The sequence below is a fragment of the Toxotes jaculatrix genome, chromosome 1 (genome assembly GCF_017976425.1).
Source record: "Toxotes jaculatrix isolate fToxJac2 chromosome 1, fToxJac2.pri, whole genome shotgun sequence".
NCBI classification, from domain to species: Eukaryota; Metazoa; Chordata; class Actinopteri; family Toxotidae; genus Toxotes; species Toxotes jaculatrix.
The window spans coordinates 14,066,440-14,093,407 of record NC_054394.1 but is presented as its reverse complement, the minus strand read 5'-3'; the positions used below and the strand labels follow the sequence as shown (position 1 = coordinate 14,093,407).

The window sequence follows — 26,968 nt, the reverse complement described above, 5'->3', positions numbered from 1 at the left end:
GTTAATACTTTACAGAAACACCTTTATAAATACTGATGCGGTCCCTGTCTCTCCCAGCAGTACACCGGCGGTACAGCTGGTATGAAGTCAGACTGAAAATGAAAAGCTATTAAGGCTGCCCGCATATTACATCGCTCCTCCCGGTTAACCGGAGCCTGTGGACGTGGCGTGGCGGAAAATCCCGGAGACGAGAGCACAAAGACAGGCTTCCTGCGCAAACTCACTGACACGCCAGCGGCTCTCTGCTTCCACGTGGACCCTGTTATTGACCAACACACGCTCCGGTCCCCGTGGCAGCCCGGTCGTAGGTGGGTGGTGGAGGTGGCGGTGGGAGGGGGTTGCGTGTGTGTGTGTGTGTGTGTGTGTGTGTGTGTGTGTGTGTGTGTGTGTGTGTGTGCGCCGTTGCCGTTGCGCAGTGCAGACCGTGAGGCGCGAGCGGGGCGGTGCGGGACAGAGGTGTTCCTCAGATATGAACCTGTGAGCCCAAACCTGCCTGAGTTACAGCTTTTGTGTTATTTTTATTTTTTTATTTTTTCTCTGTCCACACATCCACCATGCAGACAGGTAGGCTCATCATGACTCTGAATACACATGTAGACTATTACAGTCTGGATTTATCAGCTGCAGCCGAGCCTTACTGAGGTGTGTGCATGTTACTTCAGTTCACATAAATCTTTAATCTACATACATTTTAATAAATGCGCGATGGGAAGGATGAACAGAGCTGCTGTCGGCGCGACCGGTCTTTGCTCATTTGTTTTTGTTCCAGTGCGGGGGCTGTGATTCAAAGCAGGAAGACGAACGACACACCAGGAACTATCAGAGTCTGAAATGCTGCTCAGGCTGTAATACTGCTGCAGTGAGCTGCTGTCAGCTGTGGGTCATGTGGGGCTGTGTGAGCCTTAGTGTTAGCATCGCTACTGCTCCACATGGGGAAGCTGCAGCAGTAAATGTGGCTAGTTTATTATTCACAGGTCAATCCACAAATAAAACATCTGCTTGTCTTGCTAGGCTGCAGCTCTGCTAGGTTTATACAATGATCGGTTTGGCAGAGCTAACAGCCATCATGACTACATGGTCATGAGTATGTGGCTGTATTTTGGCAGATACATTAAAACATTAGCCATGTGGAAATTTCATTTTGTGCACATCATGCAAACATCATCCCTCAGCCACTCCTGTGTTGCTAAGATTGATTATTTGGAAATGCCATTATCATTTTTATTCCAACCATGAAATATCTTGAGATACCTGTTCTCTGTGTTGTAAAAGGCCAGTTGTGCTTATTTAGCTGAATGATGTTATACTTTATGTATTCAATTTAGAGGTAAAAGTGTTGACTGTTTGCAGGTAAATTCATGACCCGTACAGATGTGATATGAGGTCATAACATGGCTGTGTGCTTGCAGGTGTGTTCATGGAGTCTCACATAGGCAAGTTGGTCCCATGTGTCCTTTACCTGTTCCTGCTAATACACCTGTGCCTGGCTGCACCAGGTGTACCAGGGACACAAAGGTAAACCCACCTGCCAACTCATACAACTTCACTCTGTCTGTTGATTCACACAAAATCAAGACATACACGCTTTTAATTTTTCTAGTACATATGCTTGTATTTTTCTCGTCATAATTCATACATTTTTTTATTCTCATAAGAAGCAAATTTCCACAATAAACATGTCACCAAGGGCTGCATTATCAGAATGGCCAAGATATATAACACCGGATATAAGTTAAGACCTTTTTGTAAAGATTGCACATGAACATATGCTTTATGTGAGGAGGGTATAGATCTATTACCAGCATTCCCAGCAAAAGAATCAATCTTTCACCTCTGTTTCAGTTGTTTATTAATATCAAGTATTTAAATGAAAATAAAATGATTGTATTTGTTAAACTCGCAGAGAGGAATCAGTAGATGCCCATCCTCCTTCTGTAGCACTACCAAATCCCTTTGGCTCTGGGGAGGAGGACCGTAGGTGAGTAATGCAAGCCACATCTAAATTTGTTCAACCTGCAGTCTGTTTTAGTGGACTAAGCAGCTACTGTCTTGTCACTCTATGGACTTTGGCTGTTGTGTTGTGCTAATGATGTGGCCTGCACCATATACTGATAAGATTACGTGTCCAGTCACGTGTCTTCATGTTGCAGCTATCGCTTATTTTCCCCTTCATGTCTCTGTTACTGTACAGCAGAATATACTGTCCAGTATCGGATCACAGGTCTGATTTGTTCAGGGAACAAAATGAGAAATCTGCTTTGTGGACTTACTACCGAAGTGTGCTGGCGACAGTGTGGCCCCAAATTATTTCCACTGACTGACAAGATCAATGGATGTGTACACTACCTTGTCATGATGTTAGATGGAGTCTGTGAGTGTGTGACCAGACAAATGTTTGTCAGTTGTGTAGAATTGCAGCTGATTGGGTTTGCACCACCCTCAACAAAGAGTGCACATTGATTAACATGAGGCCTGTGTGCAGTCTGAGTTTATAGAAAGGCTATCACTGGGTGTAGATGTACACTTTTTCAATTGAAACAGGAGTGTTGAAGTATTTTGACCATGCTGCCACTGATGTTACTATTGGTTCATCCATGGCCTGTGTGTGGGATGGAAGTATTTTAATATTTTAGTATTTTAAAATTGTACCATAAGAGCCATCTAAGGTGTTTCCTGTATATGCTTAGATGTATCATATTTATAATGCCTTTTTGTGTCTTTGAATTGACTTTGAATTGCTTTGTTGTTTAAAGGTGCTATACAAACTTCACTGACAACACCTGATTTAATCTTTAAGCAAAAGATGTTTCCTCCTTAGCCGGATGACCTGAAACAGCACTGCTACCCACAATTCATGACCACAGAATAGCAGAGTGGCTCAAAGGCTCAGTGAGTATCACTGTTGCCCCTAGGATGTCTTCTTGCCATCTGCCTCATGTAAGATGTGCTAGATTCCTAAAAAATGAACAACCTGCACAGTATTTTTTGATGAGGTGGCACTTCCTCATGGCACGATGAGTCACATAGCCTTAAATTCTGCCCTCTTGTGGCTGAGGGCTTCTTAAAGTACCTCAGTTTATTAGTTGTCAGGAGTCAATGTACAAAAACAGCAAAGGGAGATTTTAAACAGCCCACTCAAGATATGTTTATCCTAACCTATTTTAATCCAAGCCTCTCTGACATGACCTGCAATATGATTCAGTCCTTGCAGGGCTGAACTCCTCAGTGTTAAGTCTTGACTCTTAATGTTTTACTGGTGGATTCAAATGACCTGTGTGCTGTGTGTACAACAGGTTACTGCAGAGTTACATTCAGTCCATTCTAAAGGATGGCCACGGAGGACCAGAAATCAACACCTGGGAGCAAGGTAGTGCCATCTACTGGTGTGACACCTATATAAGTTCTTTCCCTTTGATCATCCTTACTGAACACACACACTAACTCTAATTTTCCAGAGAGTTGCTTACCGAAATATGCAAGAATGTCTCAGTTTCTAATAAAGTCATTTTATATCACTTTGGATTTTTTTTTTAAAGCTGATGACCAGAGTTGGAAACTGAAACTGTGTTTGAAAAAGAAGGGCAGTTTCTCACTGTACATCTTCTGCAGCTGTGGATCAGATGTGTTTGGTTTAAAAAATGTCACTTGTCTCCTGTTTTGCGTAGAGGTGTTCTTCCTGTTTCGTCTGTATGACTACGATCGCAGTGGGTTGTTGGATGGCTTGGAAATGATGAAGCTAATTTCAGACTATAACTCCCATCATACACCTGGAGCACAGGCCAATGATCTGGTGAGAAGGAGTGGCTGTAGGCCACTGGACGACCATTGTATTTGCACGTAGTTGTTCATATTTAATCTATCTAACTACTAACCTGTGTGTGTGTGTGTGTGTGTGTGTGTGTGTGTGTGTGTGTTTTCTGAGTTCAGGTGGTGTCCATGGTAGATTTTTTACTCCAGACTCAGGATCTAAATCAGGACGGCCTGTTGGCCCCATCAGAGCTGCTCTCTCCTTCATTACCTCTCACACAGGTACTGTGTGTGCACATATACACTCATGTCCATTCATACAAACACACTCTTTACTCTGGTAAAGAACAGGTTTCAACCACCAAAACATAAACCTTACAAGATTTTGATGTATAAATATGACAAAATACATTTATTTTGCATTGAATAAACTTGAAGCTTTATTCTTGACATTGGCAATGGTAGCTTGACTAAGAATTCGCAATGTAAGGTCCACTTACTACCTTTTTCAAATGTCTAAAAATATAATTGTAGTTAGTCAAATTTATGGAATTTAAATAAAAAAAGTTAGTGCATGGACCTTGAGTGTGGAATTGTTTTGTCATATTCCATATTTTGCTTTTGTTATTAACTACAATTATGTTCTAAAACAAAAAAAATCAGCTCTCAAATAAAAAAATCTTTCATTTCCTATGTTTCATTTTGACATTTTGATAAATGATAAGAGGGTTAATTCTTCTGTTTTACTACCAATTAACATATAGACAGCAGTAGTGTTTTAATTTTTTTGTGTGTATTTTGTTTTGGTTTACTGACCAGTAGTAACATTACATCACACTGTCTACCTCAAAGGACTCCAACAACAACAATGCACCTCACCAGGAGCAGGAGGTGGCAGTGGAGGAGAAGCTGCCGAACCCCAGCACTGACGAGGAGAAGGCAGGAGCAGAAGAGCAGATAGAGGAGGCTCATGAAGAGATCCAGCCTCAAGAGGAAGAGCAACCTCAACATGAAGTAAAGACAGAAGAAGATGAACTTGAAAAGTCAGTAAATGATCAGAATGGACAACAACTCCCAGAAGCCCCAGCAGCAGATCAGGGACATTACGAGGGAGCCCCCGTACATCAGGGTCAACCAGAGATATGAAGGCACAGGCACACATACACAGTACATGTCACTCTGGCCTCTTGGGTCCAGCCTGTTGAAGACTGATTATAGAGTTAAATGTGCCACTATCACCTGAGAGAACGTCTTAATTTTCATCTTCACAAATGGATCTGAATTCTGAGATTTTACAATCCATTTCATTGGACTGTTAAAGATATAAGGTGGTTGATGAAACGATGGATCTGTTAAAAGTGTTCCTCTCACTGTGTTGGAATACTTTTTCTACAGCCAGTGCCTACTGGTTTCATTATGAATACACAGATATCTGCTGAAAAGGGACTGAATTAAAAATGCAATATTATCCATATTAGTAAAAACGAAGCCATCATTAATAGAGATTAGTACTTTTGACTACTTTTTCTTCTCCCAGCAAGTTGATCATTTAATTTTAATTAATTTGTTAATTAATTTGAGATGTGCTTATTTTGGGTTTTATTTTCTGGTGGGTTTTTTTTGTTTGTTTTGCTTTAATTGTATTTACTTACCCCTTTCTCTTATACCTGAAAATGTTTGCATATTGATATTTTTCTATGTAGAGACTGTTGTTTCATGTACACACTGATTGGCCTTATTGTGTCTGACCCACTCTAGGCTTGGGATTTGCATGTTGTAGTTATGCACCAGAAGAGCATCTGGACTGTTATTTATTTAAAGTCTCATTTACAGACCGTGAAATCAAATTTGGTCTTTCTTGAGAATTTCTTTAAAATTAGTCAATTCAGATAAAAAACACATCTTATTATGCAGCATTGACCAAGTCCTGAATGTACTTGTGTACAGTCCAGTAAGTATTTATGTGCTTGAATGATTTGGGGACTATAAAACTACAGAACAGTAGTGTACTCCTAACGAGTTACAGCCTTTTATCGCCAGTCTTTAGGTTACAGGTCCATAAATGTTCATCTTTATAAAGAGGAACAGGAAGGCCCTGTTGCAGAACCTTTTGATGTGACAGCATTAAATTTAGTCTTAATCTGCAAACTTTAAATATGTTTAAGGTATGAGAGGGTTAATTTGATGTAATGCTTTGTTTACCTTTTTATCCACGTATGCATTTATACAGCTGGAAAAAATAAAGGAAACAATGCTTTGTCCCTCTCTCTTTTGTTCTGGCTCCTGTTTCTAAAATGCGTTGGATTTGTCAGAAAAGAAGTTGAAAAGGCAGGTTTTTGATGTTTAGATTCTTATCCATCACACAATCCCATCAAGGAGAAGTCCCCGGCCCCGGCCCCAGATTCATTCTGCAAAATGACAACGAGCCCAAACATACAGCTAGAGTCTTAAAGAACTAACATCAAAACTAATATCATGGGAGCAAACTATGAAAAAAGATGAGGCATATTCTGTACTTTAATTTGCGGTGTGTCGGAAGCACCTGCTTCGTCACCCAAGTGCTTCAAACGTCAGTACTAACGTGACCAAACCACACCTCGGCACAGTGGTTCGATACAACTGCTTCATGAGCTACCGTGCATGTATCGCTGCCTCGGGTGACAGAGGACCATTAATACTTACGGCCGTATGACATGTTTTATGACATTTTGAGTTCTTACTAAAATATGACTTTTTTTGGCATATTTTGATGCCTTAATATACTATGACGTTTTTCATGATATTTTGAGGCCAAAAAAATTTTTGACTTTTTTTGTCCGATTTTGATGCCTTACTATACTATGACGTTTTTTATGACATTTAGAGGCCAAAAAATTTTTTGACTTTTTTTGGCCGATTTTGACGCCTTACTATACTATGATGTTTTTTATGACATTTTGAGGTAAAAAAAATGTTGACTTTTTTTGGCCGAAAAAAACGCCTTACTATACTATGACGTTTTTTATGACATTTTGAGGCCAAAAAATTTTTTAACTTTTTTTGGCCGATTTTGACGCCTTACTATAATATGACGTTTTTTATGACATTTTGAAGCCAAAAAAAAGTTTGACTTTTTTTGGCCGATTTTGACGCCTTACTATACAATGACGTTTTTTATGACATTTTGAGGTCCAAAAAAATTTTGACTTTTTTTGGCCGATTTTGACGCCTTGCTATACTATGACGTTTTTTTATGACATTTTGAGGTCAAAAAAATTTTTGACTTTTTTTGGCCGATTTTGACGCCTTACTATACTATGACGTTTTTTATGACATTTTGAGGTCAAAAAAAATTTAGACTTTTTTTGGCCGAAAAAAACGCCTTACTATACTATGACGTTTTTTATGACATTCTGAGGTCAAAAAAAATTTAGACTTTTTTGGGCCGATTTTGATGCCTTACTATACTATGACGTTTTTTATGACATTTTGAGGTAAAAAAAAAATTTAGACTTTTTTGGGCCGATTTTGATGCCTTACTATACTATGACGTTTTTTATGACATTTTGAGGTCAAAAAAATTTTTGACTTTTTTTGTCCGATTTTGACGGCTTACTATACTATGACGTTTTTTATGACATTTTGAGGTCAAAAAATGTTTTTGACTTTTTTTGTCCGAAAAAAACGCCATACTATACAATGACGTTTTTTATGACATTTTGAGGTCAAAAAATTTTTTGTCCGAAAAAAACGCCATACTATACTATGACGTTTTTTATGAAATTTTGAGGTCAAAAAATTTTTGGACTTTTTTTGTCCGATTTTGATGCCTTACTATACTATGACGTTTTTTATGACATTTTGAGGTAAAAAAAAATTTAGACTTTTTTTGGCCGAAAAAAACGCCTTACTATACTATGACGTTTTTTATGACATTCTGAGGTCAAAAAAAATTTAGACTTTTTTGGGCCGATTTTGATGCCTTACTATACTATGACGTTTTTTATGACATTTTGAGGTCAAAAAAAAATTTAGACTTTTTTGGGCCGATTTTGATGCCTTACTATACTATGACGTTTTTTATGACATTTTGAGGTCAAAAAAAATTTTGACTTTTTTTGTCCGATTTTGACGGCTTACTATACTATGACGTTTTTTATGACATTTTGAGGTCAAAAAATGTTTTTGACTTTTTTTGTCCGAAAAAAACGCCATACTATACTATGACGTTTTTTATGACATTTTGAGGTCAAAAAACTTTTTGACTTTTTTTGTCCGAAAAAAACGCCATACTATACTATGACGTTTTTTATGAAATTTTGAGGTCAAAAAATTTTTGGACTTTTTTTGTCCGATTTTGATGCCTTACTATACTATGACGTTTTTTATGACATTTTGAGGTCAAAAAAATTTTTGACTTTTTTTTGTCCGATTTTGATGCCTTACTATACTATGAAGTTTTTTATGACATTTTGAGGTCAAAAAAATTTTTTGACTTTTTTTGTCCAAAAAAAAACCGCCATACTGTACTATGACGTTTTTTATGACTTTTTGAGGTCAAAAAATTTTTTGACTTTTTTTGTCCGATTTTGATGCGTTACTATACCATGACGTTTTTTATGACATTTTGAGGTCAAAAAAAATTTTGATTTTTTTTGTCCGAAAAAAAGCCATACTATACTACACTATGACGTTTTTTATGACATTTTGAGGTCAAAAAAATTTTTGACTTTTTTTTGTCCGAAAAAAACGCCATACTATACTATGACGTTTTTTATGACATTTTGAGGTCAAAAATTTTTTTGACTTTTTTTGTCCGAAAAAAACGCCATACTATACTATGATGTTTTTTATGACATTTTGAGGTCAAAAAAATTTTTGACTTTTTTTTTAACTTTTTTTGGCCGATTTTGACGCCTTACTATACTATGACGTTTTTATGACATTTTGAGATCAAAAAAAATCTTGACTTTTTTTTACATTTTTTGGCCAATTTTGACGCCTTACTATACTATGACGTTTTTATGACATTTTGAGGTCAAAAAATTTTTTGACTTTTTTTGTCCGAAAAAAACGCCATACTATACTATGACGTTTTTTATGACATTTTGAGGTCAAAAAAATTTTTGACTTTTTTTGTCCGAAAAAAACGCCATATTATACCATGACGTTTTTTATGACATTTTGAGGTCAAAAAAAATTTTGACTTTTTTTGGCCGAAAAAAACGCCATACTTTATACTATGACGTTTTTTGTGACATTTTGAGGTCAAAAAAAATTTTGACTTTTTTTGTCCGATTTTGACGCCTTACTATACTATGACGTTTTTTATGACATTTTGAGGTCAAAAAAATTTTTGACTTTTTTTGGCCGATTTTGATGCCTTACTATACTATGACGTTTTTTGTGACATTTTGAGGTCAAAAAAAATTTTGACTTTTTTTGTCCGAAAAAAACGCCATACTATACCATGACGTTTTTTATGACATTTTGAGGTCAAAAAAAATTTTGACTTTTTTTGGCCGAAAAAAACGCCATACTATACTATGACGTTTTTTGTGACATTTTGAGGTCAAAAAAATTTTTTGACTTTTTTTGTCCAATTTTGACGCCATACTATACTATGACGTTTTTTATGACATTTTGAGGTCAAAAAAATTTTTGACTTTTTTTGTCCGAAAAAAACGCCATACTATACTATGACGTTTTTTATGACATTTTGAGGTCAAAACATTTTTTGACTTTTTTTGGCCAATTTTGAAGCCTTACTATACTATGACGTTTTTTAATGACATTTTGAGGTCAAAAAAAATTTTTGACTTTTTTTGGCCGAAAAAAACGCCATACTATACTATGACGTTTTTTATGACTTTTTGAGGTAAAAAAATTTTTTGACTTTTTTTGTCCGATTTTGACGCCTTACTATACTATTCCATGACGTCTTTTATGACATTTTGAGGTCAAAAATTTTTTTGACTTTTTTTGGCCGATTTTGACGCCTTACTATACTATGACGTTTTTTATGACATTTTGAGGTCAAAAAATTTTTTGACTTTTTTTGTCCGAAAAAAACGCCATACTATACTATGACGTTTTTTATGACATTTTGAGGTCCAAAAAAATTTTGACTTTTTTTTGTCCGAAAAAAACGCCTTACTATACTATGACGTTTTTTATGACATTTTGAGGTCAAAAAATTTTTTGACTTTTTTTGTCCGAAAAAAACGCCATACTATACTATGACGTTTTTTATGACTTTTTGAGGTAAAAAAATTTTTTGACTTTTTTTGTCCGATTTTGACGCCTTACTATACTATGACGTTTTATATGACATTTTGAGGTCAAAAATTTTTTTGACTTTTTTTGTCCGATTTTGATGCCTTACTATACTATGACGTTTTTTATGACATTTTGAGGTCAAAAAAATTTTTGACTTTTTTTGTCCGATTTTGATGCCTTACTATACCATGACGTTTTTTATGACATTTTGAGGTCAAAAAAATTTTTGACTTTTTTTGTCTGATTTTGACGCCTTACTATACTATGACGTTTTTTATGACATTTTGAGGTAAAAAAAAATGTTGACTTTTTTTGTCCAAAAAAAACGCCATACTGTACTATTGCGTTTTTTATGACTTTTTGAGGTCAAAAATTTTTTTGACTTTTTTTGTCCGAAAAAAAAGGCCATATTATACTATGACGTTTTTTATGACATTTTGAGGAAAAAAAATTTTTTACTTTTTTTGTCCGAAAAAAACGCCATACTATACTATGACGCTTTTTATGACTTTTTGAGGTCAAAAAAATTTTTGACTTTTTTTGTCCGAAAAAAACGCCATACTATACTATGACGTTTTTTATGACTTTTTGAGGTCAAAAAAATTTTTGACTTTTTTTGGCCGATTTTGATGCCTTACTATACTATGACGTTTTTTATGACATTTTGAGGTCAAAAAAATTTTGACTTTTTTTTTACATTTTTTGGCCGATTTTGACGCCTTACTATACTATGACGTTTTTTATGACATTTTGAGGTCCAAAAAAATTGTGACTTTTTTTGGCCGATTTTGACGCCTTACTATACTATGACGTTTTTTATGACATTTTGAGGTCAAAAAACATTTTTACTTTTTTTGGCCGATTTTGACGCCTTACTATACTATGACGTTTTTTATGACATTTTGAGGTCCAAAAAAATTTTGACTTTTTTTGGCCGAAAAAAACGCCATACTATACTATGACGTTTTTTATGACATTTTGAGGTCAAAAATTTTTTTGCCTTTTTTTGTCCGAAAAAAACGCCATACTATACTATGACGTTTTTTAAGACTCTTTGAGGTCAAAAATTTTTTTGACTTTTTTTGTCCAATTTTGAAGCCTTACCATACTATGACGTTTTTTATGACATTTTGAGGTCAAAAAAAATGTTGACTTTTTTTGGCCGATTTTGACGCCTTACTATACTATGACGTTTTTTATGACATTTTGAGGTCAAAAATTTTTTTGACTTTTTTTGTCCGAAAAAGACGCCATACTATTCCATGATGTTTTTTATGACATTTTGAGGTCAAAAATTTTTTTGACTTTTTTTGTCCGAAAAAAACGCCATACTATACTATGACGTTTTTTATGACATTTTGAGGTCAAAAAATTTTTTGACATTTTTTGTCCGATTTTGATGCCTTACTATACTATGACGTTTTTTATGACATTTTGAGGTCAAAAAATTTTTTGACTTTTTTTGTCCGATTTTGATGCCTTACTATACCATGACGTTTTTTATGACATTTTGAGGTCAAAAAAAATTTTGACTTTTTTTGTCTGATTTTGACGCCTTACTATACTATGACGTTTTTTATGACATTTTGAGGTAAAAAAAAAATGTTGACTTTTTTTGTCCAAAAAAAACGCCATACTGTACTATTGCGTTTTTTATGACTTTTTGAGGTCAAAAAATTTTTTGACTTTTTTTGTCCGAAAAAAAAGGCCATATTATACTATGACGTTTTTTATGACTTTTTGAGGTCAAAAAATTTTTTGACTTTTTTTGTCCGAAAAAAACGCCATACTATACTATGACGTTTTTTATGACTTTTTGAGGTCAAAAAATTTTTTGACTTTTTTTGGCCGATTTTGACGCCTTGCTATACTATGACGTTTTTTATGACATTTTGAGGTCCAAAAAAATTTTTCCTTTTTTTGTCCGATTTTGACGCCTTACTATACTATGACGTTTTTTATGACATTTTGAGGTCAAAAAAATTTTTGACTTTTTTTGTCCGAAAAAAACGCCATACTATACCATGACTTTTTTTATGACATTTTGAGGTCAAAAAAAATTTTGACTTTTTTTGTCCGAAAAAAAGGTCATACTATACTATGACGTTTTTTATGACATTTTGAGGTCAAAACAAATTTTGACTTTTTTTGTCCGATTTTGATGCCTTACTATACTATGACGTTTTTTATGACATTTTGAGGTCAAAAAAATTTTGACTTTTTTTTTACATTTTTTGGCCGATTTTGACGCCTTACTATACTATGACGTTTTTTATGACATTTTGAGGTCCAAAAAAATTGTGACTTTTTTTGGCCGATTTTGACGCCTTACTATACTATGACGTTTTTTATGACATTTTGAGGTCAAAAAACATTTTTACTTTTTTTGGCCGATTTTGACGCCTTACTATACTATGACGTTTTTTATGACATTTTGAGGTCCAAAAAAATTTTGACTTTTTTTGGCCGAAAAAAACGCCATACTATACTATGACGTTTTTTATGACATTTTGAGGTCAAAAATTTTTTTGACTTTTTTTTGTCCGAAAAAAACGCCATACTATACTATGACGTTTTTTAAGACTCTTTGAGGTCAAAAAATTTTTTGACTTTTTTTGTCCGATTTTGAAGCCTTACCATACTATGACGTTTTTTATGACATTTTGAGGTCAAAAAAAATTTTGACTTTTTTAGTCCGAAAAAAACGCCATACTATACTATGACGTTTTTTGTGACATTTTGAGGTCCAAAAAAATTTTGACTTTTTTTGTCCGAAAAAAACGCCTTACTATACTATGACGTTTTTTATGACATTTTGAGGTAAAAAAAAAATGTTGACTTTTGTTGTCCAATTTTGACGCCTTACTATACTATGACGTTTTTTATGACATTTTGAGGTCAAAAAATTTTTTGACTTTTTTTGTCCGATTTTGACGCCTTACTATAATATGACGTTTTTTATGACAGTTTGAGGTAAAAAAAAATGTTGACTTTTGTTGTCCAATTTTGACGCCTTACTATACTATGACGTTTTTTATGACTTTTTGAGGTCAAAAAATTTTTTGACTTTTTTTGGCCGATTTTGACGCCTTGCTATACTATGACGTTTTTTATGACATTTTGAGGTCCAAAAAAATTTTGACTTTTTTTGGCCGATTTTGACGCCTTACTATACTATGACGTTTTTTATGACATTTTGAGGTCAAAAAAAATGTTGACTTTTTTTGGCCGATTTTGACGCCATACTATACCATGACGTTTTTTATGACATTTTGAGGTCAAAAAAAATTTTGACTTTTTTTGTCCGAAAAAAACGTCATACTATACTATGACGTTTTTTATGACATTTTGAGGTCAAAACAAATTTTGACTTTTTTTGTCCGATTTTGATGCCTTACTATACTATGACGTTTTTTATGACATTTTGAGGTCAAAAAAATTTTGACTTTTTTTTTTACATTTTTTGGCCGATTTTGACGCCTTACTATACTATGACGTTTTTTATGACATTTTGAGGTCAAAAAACTTTTTACTTTTTTTGGCCGATTTTGACGCCTTACTATACTATGACGTTTTTTATGACATTTTGAGGTCCAAAAAAATTTTGACTTTTTTTGTCCGAAAAAAACGCCATACTATACCATGACGTTTTTTATGACATTTTGAGGTCAAAAAAAATTTTTCCTTTTTTTGTCCGATTTTGACGCCTTACTATACTATGACGTTTTTTATGACATTTTGAGGTCAAAAAAATTTTTGACTTTTTTTGTCCGAAAAAAACGCCATATTATACCATGACGTTTTTTATGACATTTTGAGGTCAAAAAAAATTTTGACTTTTTTTGTCCGAAAAAAACGCCATACTATACTATGACGTTTTTTGTGACATTTTGAGGTCCAAAAAAATTTTGACTTTTTTTGTCCGATTTTGACGCCTTACTATACTATGACGTTTTTTATGACATTTTGAGGTCAAAAAAATTTTTGACTTTTTTTGGCCGATTTTGACGCCTTACTATACTATGACGTTTTTTGTGACATTTTGAGGTCAAAAAAAATTTTGACTTTTTTTGTCCGAAAAAAACGCCATACTATACCATGACGTTTTTTATGACATTTTGAGGTCAAAAAAAATTTTGACTTTTTTTGGCCGAAAAAAACGCCATACTATACTATGACGTTTTTTGTGACATTTTGAGGTCAAAAAAATTTTTTGACTTTTTTTGTCCAATTTTGACGCCATACTATACTATGACGTTTTTTATGACATTTTGAGGTCAAAAAAATTTTTGACTTTTTTTGTCCGAAAAAAACGCCATACTAAACTATGACGTTTTTTATGACATTTTGAGGTCAAAACATTTTTTGACTTTTTTTGGCCAATTTTGAAGCCTTACTATACTATGACGTTTTTTAATGACATTTTGAGGTCAAAAAAAAATTTTGACTTTTTTTGGCCGAAAAAAACGCCATACTATACTATGACGTTTTTTATGACTTTTTGAGGTAAAAAATTTTTTTGACTTTTTTTGTCCGATTTTGACGCCTTACTATACTATTCCATGACGTCTTTTATGACATTTTGAGGTCAAAAATTTTTTTGACTTTTTTTGGCCGATTTTGACGCCTTACTATACTATGACGTTTTTTATGACATTTTGAGGTCAAAAATTTTTTTGACTTTTTTTGGCCGATTTTGACGCCTTGTTATACCATGACGTTTTTTATGACATTTTGAGGTCCAAAAAAATTTTGACTTTTTTTGGCCGATTTTGACGCCATACTATACCATGACGTTTTTTATGACATTTTGAGGTCAAAAAAAATTTTGACTTTTTTTGTCCGAAAAAAACGTCATACTATACTATGACGTTTTTTATGACATTTTGAGGTCAAAACAAATTTTGACTTTTTTTGTCCGATTTTGATGCCTTACTATACTATGACGTTTTTTATGACATTTTGAGGTTAAAAAAATTTTGACTTTTTTTTTTACATTTTTTGGCCGATTTTGACGCCTTACTATACTATGACGTTTTTTATGACATTTTGAGGTCAAAAAACTTTTTACTTTTTTTGGCCGATTTTGACGCCTTACTATACTATGACGTTTTTTATGACATTTTGAGGTCCAAAAAATTTTTGACTTTTTTTGTCCGAAAAAAACGCCATACTATACCATGACGTTTTTTATGACATTTTGAGGTCAAAAAAAATTTTTCCTTTTTTTGTCCGATTTTGACGCCTTACTATACTATGACGTTTTTTATGACATTTTGAGGTCAAAAATTTTTTTGACTTTTCTTGTCCGAAAAAAACGCCATACTATACTATGACGTTTTTTATGACATTTTGAGGTCAAAAAAATTTTTGACTTTTTTTGTCCGAAAAAAAAACGCCATACTATACTATGACGTTTTTTATGACATTTTGAGGTCAAAAATTTTTTTGACTTTTTTTGTCCGAAAAAAACGCCATACTATACTATGACGTTTTTTATTACATTTTGAGGTCAAAAATTTTTTTGACTTTTTTTTCCGAAAAAAACGCCATACTATACTATGACGTTTTCTAAGACTTTTTGAGGTCAAAAAATTTTTTGACTTTTTTTGTCCGATTTTGAAGCCTTACCATACTATGACGTTTTTTATGACATTTTGAGGTCAAAAAATTTTTTGACTTTTTTTGTCCGAAAAAAACGCCTTACTAAACTATGACGTTTTTTATGACTTTTTGAGGTCAAAAAAAAATTTTGACTTTTTTTGTCCAATTTTGACGCCATACTATACTATGACGTTTTTTATGACATTTTGAGGTCAAAAAAATTTTTGACTTTTTTTGTCCGAAAAAAACGCCATACTAAACTATGACGTTTTTTATGACATTTTGAGGTCAAAACATTTTTTGACTTTTTTTGGCCAATTTTGAAGCCTTACTATACTATGACGTTTTTTAATGACATTTTGAGGTCAAAAAAAAATTTTGACTTTTTTTGGCCGAAAAAAACGCCATACTATACTATGACGTTTTTTATGACTTTTTGAGGTAAAAAATTTTTTTGACTTTTTTTGTCCGATTTTGACGCCTTACTATACTATTCCATGACGTCTTTTATGACATTTTGAGGTCAAAAATTTTTTTGACTTTTTTTGGCCGATTTTGACGCCTTACTATACTATGACGTTTTTTATGACATTTTGAGGTCAAAAATTTTTTTGACTTTTTTTGGCCGATTTTGACGCCTTGTTATACCATGACGTTTTTTATGACATTTTGAGGTCCAAAAAAATTTTGACTTTTTTTGGCCGATTTTGACGCCATACTATACCATGACGTTTTTTATGACATTTTGAGGTCAAAAAAAATTTTGACTTTTTTTGTCCGAAAAAAACGTCATACTATACTATGACGTTTTTTATGACATTTTGAGGTCAAAACAAATTTTGACTTTTTTTGTCCGATTTTGATGCCTTACTATACTATGACGTTTTTTATGACATTTTGAGGTTAAAAAAATTTTGACTTTTTTTTTTACATTTTTTGGCCGATTTTGACGCCTTACTATACTATGACGTTTTTTATGACATTTTGAGGTCAAAAAACTTTTTACTTTTTTTGGCCGATTTTGACGCCTTACTATACTATGACGTTTTTTATGACATTTTGAGGTCCAAAAAAATTTTGACTTTTTTTGTCCGAAAAAAACGCCATACTATACCATGACGTTTTTTATGACATTTTGAGGTCAAAAAAAATTTTTCCTTTTTTTGTCCGATTTTGACGCCTTACTATACTATGACGTTTTTTATGACATTTTGAGGTCAAAAATTTTTTTGACTTTTTTTGTCCGAAAAAAACGCCATACTATACTATGACGTTTTTTATGACATTTTGAGGTCAAAAAAATTTTTGACTTTTTTTGTCCGAAAAAAAACGCCATACTATACTATGACGTTTTTTATGACATTTTGAGGTCAAAAATTTTTTTGACTTTTTTTGTCCGAAAAAAACGCCATACTATACTATGACGTTTTTTATGACATTTTGAGGTCAAAAATTTTTTTGACTTTTTTTTCCGAAAAAAACGCCATACTATACTATGACGTTTTCTAAGACTTTTTGAGGTCAAAAAATTTTTTGACTTTTTTTGTCCGATTTTGAAGCCTTACCATACTATGACGTTTTTTATGACATTTTGAGGTCAAAAAATTTTTTGACTTTTTTTGTCCGAAAAAAACGCCTTACTAAACTATGACGTTTTTTATGACTTTTTGAGGTCAAAAAAAAAATTTGACTTTTTTTGTCCGATTTTGACGCCATACTATACTATGACGTTTTTTATGACATTTTGAGGTCAAAAAATTTTTTGACTTTTTTCGGCCGATTTTGACGCCTTGCTATACTATGACATTTTTTATGACATTTTGAGGTCAAAAAAATTTTTGACTTTTTTTGTCCGAAAAAAACGCCATACTAAACTATGACGTTTTTTATGACATTTTGAGGTCAAAACATTTTTTGACTTTTTTTGGCCAATTTTGAAGCCTTACTATACTATGACGTTTTTTAATGACATTTTGAGGTCAAAAAAAAATTTTGACTTTTTTTGGCCGAAAAAAAACGCCATACTATACTATGACGTTTTTTATGACTTTTTGAGGTAAAAAATTTTTTTGACTTTTTTTGTCCGATTTTGACGCCTTACTATACTATTCCATGACGTCTTTTATGACATTTTGAGGTCAAAAATTTTTTTGACTTTTTTTGGCCGATTTTGACGCCTTACTATACTATGACGTTTTTTATGACATTTTGAGGTCAAAAATTTTTTTGACTTTTTTTGGCCGATTTTGACGCCTTGTTATACCATGACGTTTTTTATGACATTTTGAGGTCCAAAAAAATTTTGACTTTTTTTGGCCGATTTTGACGCCATACTATACCATGACGTTTTTTTATGACATTTTGAGGTCAAAAAAAATTTTGACTTTTTTTGTCCGAAAAAAACGTCATACTATACTATGACGTTTTTTATGACATTTTGAGGTCAAAACAAATTTTGACTTTTTTTGTCCGATTTTGATGCCTTACTATACTATGACGTTTTTTATGACATTTTGAGGTTAAAAAAATTTTGACTTTTTTTTTTACATTTTTTGGCCGATTTTGACGCCTTACTATACTATGACGTTTTTTATGACATTTTGAGGTCAAAAAACTTTTTACTTTTTTTGGCCGATTTTGACGCCTTACTATACTATGACGTTTTTTATGACATTTTGAGGTCCAAAAAAATTTTGACTTTTTTTGTCCGAAAAAAACGCCATACTATACCATGACGTTTTTTATGACATTTTGAGGTCAAAAAAAATTTTTCCTTTTTTTGTCCGATTTTGACGCCTTACTATACTATGACGTTTTTTATGACATTTTGAGGTCAAAAATTTTTTTGACTTTTTTTGTCCGAAAAAAACGCCATACTATACTATGACGTTTTTTATGACATTTTGAGGTCAAAAAAATTTTTGACTTTTTTTGTCCGAAAAAAAAACGCCATACTATACTATGACGTTTTTTATGACATTTTGAGGTCAAAAATTTTTTTGACTTTTTTTGTCCGAAAAAAACGCCATACTATACTATGACGTTTTTTATGACATTTTGAGGTCAAAAATTTTTTTGACTTTTTTTTCCGAAAAAAACGCCATACTATACTATGACGTTTTCTAAGACTTTTTGAGGTCAAAAAATTTTTTGACTTTTTTTGTCCGATTTTGAAGCCTTACCATACTATGACGTTTTTTATGACATTTTGAGGTCAAAAAATTTTTTGACTTTTTTTGTCCGAAAAAAACGCCTTACTAAACTATGACGTTTTTTATGACTTTTTGAGGTCAAAAAAAAAATTTGACTTTTTTTGTCCGATTTTGACGCCATACTATACTATGACGTTTTTTATGACATTTTGAGGTCAAAAAATTTTTTGACTTTTTTCGGCCGATTTTGACGCCTTGCTATACTATGACATTTTTTATGACATTTTGAGGTCAAAAAAATTTTTGACTTTTTTTGTCCGAAAAAAACGCCATACAATACTATGACGTTTTTTATGACATTTTGAGGTCAAAAAAAATGTTGACTTTTTTTTAACTTTTTTTGGCCGATTTTGACGCCTTACTATACTATGACGTATTTTATGACATTTTGAGGTCCAAAAAAATTTTGACTTTTTTTGTCCGAAAAAAACGCCATACTATACTATGACGTTTTTTATGACATTTTGAGGTCAAAACAAATTTTGACTTTTTTTGTCCGATTTTGATGCCTTACTATACTATGATGTTTTTTATGACATTTTGAGGTCAAAAAAATTTTGACTTTTTTTTTTACATTTTTTGGCCGATTTTGACGCCTTACTATACTATGACGTTTTTTATGACATTTTGAGGTCAAAAAACTTTTTACTTTTTTTGGCCGATTTTGACGCCTTACTATACTATGACGTTTTTTATGACATTTTGAGGTCCAAAAAAATTTTGACTTTTTTTGTCCGAAAAAAACGCCATACTATACCATGACGTTTTTTATGACATTTTGAGGTCAAAAAAAATTTTTCCTTTTTTTGTCCGATTTTGACGCCTTACTATACTATGACGTTTTTTATGACATTTTGAGGTCAAAAAAATTTTTGACTTTTTTTGTCCGAAAAAAACGCCATATTATACCATGACGTTTTTTATGACATTTTGAGGTCAAAAAAAATTTTGACTTTTTTTGGCCGAAAAAAACGCCATACTATACTATGACGTTTTTTATGACATTTTGAGGTCCAAAAAAATTTTGACTTTTTTTGTCCGATTTTGACGCCTTACTATACTATGACGTTTTTATGACATTTTGAGGTCAAAAAAATTTTTGACTTTTTTTGGCCGATTTTGACGCCTTACTATACTATGACGTTTTTTGTGACATTTTGAGGTCAAAAAAATTTTTGACTTTTTTTGTCCGAAAAAAACGCCATACTATACCATGACGTTTTTTATGACATTTTGAGGTCAAAAAAATTTTTGACTTTTTTTTGTCCGAAAAAAACGCCATACTATACTATGACGTTTTTTATGACTTTTTGAGGTCAAAAAATTTTTTGACTTTTTTTGGCCGATTTTGACGCCTTACTATACTATGACGTTTTTTATGACATTTTGAGGTCAAAAATTTTTTTGACTTTTTTTGTCCGATTTTGAAGCCTTACCATACTATGACGTTTTTTATGACATTTTGAGGTCAAAAAAATTTTGACTTTTTTTGGCCGAAAAAAACGCCATACTATACTATGACGTTTTTTATGACATTTTGAGGTCAAAAAAATTTTTTTTGACTTTTTTTTGTCCGATTTTGATGCCTTACTATACTATGAAGTTTTTTATGACTTTTTGAGGTCAAAAATTTTTTTTGACTTTTTCTGTCCGAAAAAAAATGCCATATTATACTATGACGTTTTTTGACATTTTGAGGTCAAAAAATTTTTTGACTTTTTTGTCCGAAAAAAACGCCATACTATACGATGACGTTTTTTATGACATTTTGAGGTCAAAAAAAAATTTGACTTTTTTTGTCCGATTTTGAGGCCTTACTATATACTATGACGTTTTTTATGACTTTTTGAGGTCAAAAATTTTTTTGACTTTTTTTTCCGAAAAAAACGCCATACTATACTATGACGTTTTCTAAGACTTTTTGTCCGATTTTGAAGCCTTACCATACTATGACGTTTTTTATGACATTTTGAGGTCAAAAATTTTTTTGACTTTTTTTGTTCGAAAAAAACGCCTTACTAAACTATGACGTTTTTTATGACTTTTTGAGGTCAAAAAAAAATTTGACTTTTTTTGTCCGATTTTGACGCCATACTATACTATGACGTTTTTTATGACATTTTGAGGTCAAAAAAATGTTTGACTTTTTTTGTCCGAAAAAAAAACGCCATACAATACTATGACGTTTTTTATGACATTTTGAGGTCAAAAATTTTTTTGACTTTTTTTGTCCGAAAAAAACGCCATACTATACTATGACGTTTTTTATGACATTTTGAGGTCAAAAAAATTTTTGACTTTTTTTTGTCCGAAAAAAAACGCCATACTATACTATGACGTTTTTTATGACTTTTTGAGGTCAAAAAATTTTTTGACTTTTTTTGGCCGATTTTGACGCCTTACTATACTATGACGTTTTTTATGACATTTTGAGGTCAAAAATTTTTTTGACTTTTTTTGTCCGAAAAAGACGCCATACTATTCCATGACGTCTTTTATGACATTTTGAGGTCAAAAAAATTTTTGACTGTTTTTGTCCGAAAAAAACGCCATACTATACTATGACGTTTTTTATGACATTTTGAGGTCAAAAAAAAATTTGACTTTTTTTGTCCGATTTTGATGCCTTACTATATACTATGACGTTTTTTATGACTTTTTGATGTCAAAAAATTTTTTGACTTTTTTTGTCCGATTTTGATGCCTTACTATACTATGACGTTTTTTATGAAATTTCTAGGTCAAAAAATTTTTTGACTTTTTTGTCCGATTTTGATGCCTTACTATACTATGACGTTTTTTATGACATTTTGAGGTCAAAAAATTTTTGACTTTTTTTGGCCGATTTTGACGCCTTACTATACTATGACTTTTTTATGACATTTTGAGGTCAAAAAAAATTTTGACTTTTTTTGGCCGAAAAAAACGCCATACTATACTATGACGTTTTTTATGACATTTTGAGGTCAAAAAAAAATTTGACTTTTTTTGTCCGATTTTGATGCCTTACTATATACTATGACGTTTTTTATGACTTTTTGAGGTCAAAAAATTTTTTGACTTTTTTTGTCCGATTTTGATGCCTTACTATACTATGACGTTTTTTATGACATTTTGAGGTCAAAAATTTTTTTGACTTTTTTGTCCGATTTTGACGCCTTACTATACTATGACGTTTTTTATGACATTTTGAGGTCAAAAATTTTTTTGACTTTTTTTGTCCGAAAAAAACGCCATACTATACTATGACGTTTTTTATGACATTTTGAGGTCAAAACAAATTTTGACTTTTTTTGTCCGATTTTGACGCCTTACTATACTATGACGTTTTTTATGACATTTTGAGGTCAAAAAAAATTTTGACTTTTTTTGTCCGATTTTGACGCCTTACTATACTATGACGTTTTGTATGACATTTTGAGGTCAAAAAAATTTTTGACTTTTTTTGTCCGATTTTGACGCCTTACTATACTATGACGTTTTTTATGACATTTTGAGGTCAAAAATTTTTTTTGACTTTTTTTGTCCGAAAAAAACGCCATACTATACTATGACGTTTTTTATGACATTTTGAGGTCAAAAAAATTTTTGACTTTTTTTTGTCCGAAAAAAACGCCATACTACACTATGACGTTTTTTATGACTTTTTGAGGTCAAAAATTTTTTTGACTTTTTTTGGCCGATTTTGACGCCTTACTATACTATGACGTTTTTTATGACATTTTGAGGTCAAAAATTTTTTTGACTTTTTTTGTCCGAAAAAGACGCCATACTATTCCATGACGTCTTTTATGACATTTTGAGGTCAAAAAAATTTTTGACTGTTTTTGTCCGAAAAAAACGCCATACTATACTATGACGTTTTTTATGACATTTTGAGGTCAAAAAAAAATTTGACTTTTTTTGTCCGATTTTGATGCCTTACTATATACTATGACGTTTTTTATGACTTTTTGATGTCAAAAAATTTTTTGACTTTTTTTGTCCGATTTTGATGCCTTACTATACTATGACGTTTTTTATGAAATTTCTAGGTCAAAAAATTTTTTGACTTTTTTTTCCGATTTTGAAGCCTTACTATACTATGACGTTTTTTATGACATTTTGAGGTCAAAAAATTTTTGACTTTTTTTGGCCGATTTTGACGCCTTACTATACTATGACTTTTTTATGACATTTTGAGGTCAAAAAAAATTTTGACTTTTTTTGTCCGAAAAAAACGCCATACTATACCATGACGTTTTTTATGACATTTTGAGGTCAAAAAAATGTTTGACTTTTTTTGTCCGAAAAAAAACGCCATACTATACTATGACGTTTTTTATGACTTTTTGAGCTCCAAAAATTTTTTGACTTTTTTGTCCGATTTTGACGCCTTACTATACTATGACGTTTTTTATGACATTTTGAGGTCAAAAAAAATTTTGACTTTTTTTGTCCGAAAAAAACGCCATACTATACCATGACGTTTTTTATGACATTTTGAGGTCAAAAAAAATTTTGACTTTTTTTGTCCGAAAAAAACGCCATACTATACTATGACGTTTTTTGTGACATTTTGAGGTCAAAAAAATTTTGACTTTTTTTGTCCGATTTTGACGCCTTACTATACTATGACGTTTTTTATGACATTTTGAGGTCAAAAAATTTTTTGACTTTTTTTGGCCGATTTTGATGCCTTACTATACTATGACGTTTTTTGTGACATTTTGAGGTCAAAAAAAATTTTGACTTTTTTTGTCCGAAAAAAACGCCATACTATACCATGACGTTTTTTATGACATTTTGAGGTCAAAAAAAATTTTGACTTTTTTTGGCCGAAAAAAACGCCATACCATACTATGACGTTTTTTGTGACATTTTGAGGTCAAAAAATTTTTTTGACTTTTTTTGTCCAATTTTGACGCCATACTATACTATGACGTTTTTTATGACATTTTGAGGTCAAAACATTTTTTGACTTTTTTTGGCCAATTTTGAAGCCTTACTATACTATGACGTTTTTTTATGACATTTTGAGGTCAAAAAAAAATTTTGACTTTTTTTGTCCGAAAAAAACGCCATACTATACTATGACGTTTTTTATGACATTTTGAGGTCAAAAATTTTTTTGACTTTTTTTGTCCGAAAAAAACGCCATACTATACTATGACGTTTTTTATGACATTTTGAGGTCAAAAAAAAATTTGACTTTTTTTGTCCGATTTTGATGCCTTACTATATACTATGACGTTTTTTATGACTTTTTGAGGTCAAAAAATTTTTTGACTTTTTTTGTCCGATTTTGATGCCTTACTATACAATGACGTTATTTAATGACATTTTGAGGTCAAAACAAATTTTGACTTTTTTTGTCCGATTTTGACGCCTTACTATACCATGACGTTTTTTATGACATTTTGAGGTCAAAAAATTTTTTGACTTTTTTTGTCCGATTTTGACGCCTTACTATACTATGATGTTTTTTATGACATTTTGAGGTCAAAAATTTTTTTGACTGTTTTTGTCCGAAAAAAACGCCATACTATACTATGACGTTTTTTATGACATTTTGAGGTCAAAAAAATTTTTGACTTTTTTTTGTCCGAAAAAAAACGCCATACTATACTATGACGTTTTTTATGACTTTTTGAGGTCAAAAATTTTTTTGACTTTTTTTGGCCGATTTTGACGCCTTACTATACTATGACGTTTTTTATGACATTTTGAGGTCAAAAATTTTTTTGACTTTTTTTGTCCGAAAAAGACGCCATACTATTCCATGACGTCTTTTATGACATTTTGAGGTCAAAAATTTTTTTGACTTTTTTTGTCCGAAAAAAACGCCTTACTATACTATGACGTTTTTTATGACATTTTGAGGTCCAAAAAAATTTTGACTTTTTTTGTCCGATTTTGACGGCTTACTATACTATGATGTTTTTTATGACATTTTGAGGTCAAAAAATTTTTGACTTTTTTTGGCCGATTTTGACGCCTTACTATACTATGACGTTTTTATGACATTTTGAGGTCAAAAAAAATTTTGACTTTTTTTGTCCGAAAAAAACGCCATACTATACCATGACGTTTTTTATGACATTTTGAGGTCAAAAAAATGTTTGACTTTTTTTGTCCGAAAAAAAAACGCCATACTATACTATGACGTTTTTTATGACTTTTTGAGCTCCAAAAATTTTTTGACTTTTTTGTCCGATTTTGACGCCTTACTATACTATGACGTTTTTTATGACATTTTGAGGTCAAAAAAAATTTTGACTTTTTTTGTCCGAAAAAAACGCCATACTATACCATGACGTTTTTTATGACATTTTGAGGTCAAAAAAAATTTTGACTTTTTTTGGCCGAAAAAAACGCCATACTATACTATGACGTTTTTTGTGACATTTTGAGGTCAAAAAAAATTTTGACTTTTTTTGTCCGATTTTGACGCCTTACTATACTATGACGTTTTTTATGACATTTTGAGGTCAAAAAAATTTTTGACTTTTTTTGGCCGATTTTGATGCCTTACTATACTATGACGTTTTTTGTGACATTTTGAGGTAAAAAAAAATTTTGACTTTTTTTGTCCGAAAAAAACGCCATACTATACCATGACGTTTTTTATGACATTTTGAGGTCAAAAAAAATTTTGACTTTTTTTGGCCGAAAAAAACGCCATACCATACTATGACGTTTTTTGTGACATTTTGAGGTCAAAAAATTTTTTTGACTTTTTTTGTCCAATTTTGACGCCATACTATACTATGACGTTTTTTATGACATTTTGAGGTCAAAACATTTTTTGACTTTTTTTGGCCAATTTTGAAGCTTTACTATACTATGACGTTTTTTTATGACATTTTGAGGTCAAAAAAAAATTTTGACTTTTTTTGGCCGAAAAAAACGCCATACTATACTATGACGTTTTTTATGACTTTTTGAGGTCAAAAATTTTTTTGACTTTTTTTGTCCGATTTTGAAGCCTTACTATACTATGATGTTTTTTATGACATTTTGAGGTCAAAAAAAATTTTGAATTTTTTTGTCCGATTTTGACACCTTACTATACTATGACGTTTTTTATGACATTTTGAGGTCAAAAAAAATTTTGACTTTTTTTGGCCGAAAAAAACGCCATACTATACTATGACGTTTTTTATGACTTTTTGAGGTCAAAAAATTTTTTGACTTTTTTTGTCCGATTTTGAAGCCTTACCATACTATGACGTTTTTTATGACATTTTGAGGTCAAAATTTTTTTTGACTTTTTATGTCCGATTTTGACGCCTTACTATACCATGATGTTTTTTATGACATTTTGAGGTCAAAAAAATTTTTGACTTTTTTTTCCCGAAAAAAACGCCATACTATACTATGACGTTTTTTATGACATTTTGAGGTCAAAAATTTTTTTGACTTTTTTGTCCGATTTTGATGCCTTACTATACTATGACGTTTTTTATGACATTTTGAGGTCAAAAAAATTTTTTGACTTTTTTGTCCGAAAAAAACGCCATACTATACCATGATGTTTTTTATGACATTTTGAGGTCAAAAAAAATTTTGACTTTTTTTGTCCGAAAAAAACGCCATACTATACTATGACGTTTTTTATGACATTTTGAGGTCCAAAAATTTTTTGACTTTTTTAGGTCGATTTTGACGCCTTACTATACCATGACGTTTTTTATGACATTTTGAGGTCCAAAAAAATTTTGACTTTTTTTGGCCGATTTTGACGCCTTACTATACTATGACGTTTTTTATGACATTTTGAGGTCAAAAAAAATTTTGACTTTTTTTGGCCGATTTTGACGCCTTACTATACGATGACTTTTTTTATGACATTTTGATGTCACAAATTTTTTTGACTTTTTTTGGCCGATTTTGACGCCTTACTATACTATGACGTGTTTCATGAAAGTTTGAGGTTAAAAAATTTTTTTGAGTTTTTTTGGCTGATTTTGACGCCTTACTATACTATGACGTTTTTTATGACATTTTGAGGTCTTACAAAAATTTGACTTTATTTGGCATTTTTTGATGCCTTACTATAGTATGACGTTTTTATGACATTTTGAGGTCTTACAGAAATTTGACTTTTTTGCCATTTTTTGACGTCTTACGGTCGTATGACATTTTTTATGACATTTTGAGGTCTT

General features: G+C 31.7%; 1 protein-coding gene across 1 annotated transcript; it reads left to right on the top strand.

Annotated features, from left to right (window-relative positions):
* Positions 1-430: 430 nt before the first annotated feature.
* cgref1 (cell growth regulator with EF-hand domain 1) lies at positions 431-6,006 on the top strand. The gene is made up of 7 exons (XM_041039047.1): positions 431-564; positions 1,410-1,515; positions 1,904-1,978; positions 3,294-3,367; positions 3,666-3,790; positions 3,928-4,029; positions 4,600-6,006. Exons 1-7 carry the CDS (start codon positions 555-557, stop codon positions 4,891-4,893), a joined length of 786 nt encoding a protein of 261 aa, XP_040894981.1. The 5' UTR covers positions 431-554; the 3' UTR covers positions 4,894-6,006.
* Positions 6,007-26,968: the final 20,962 nt, after the last annotated feature.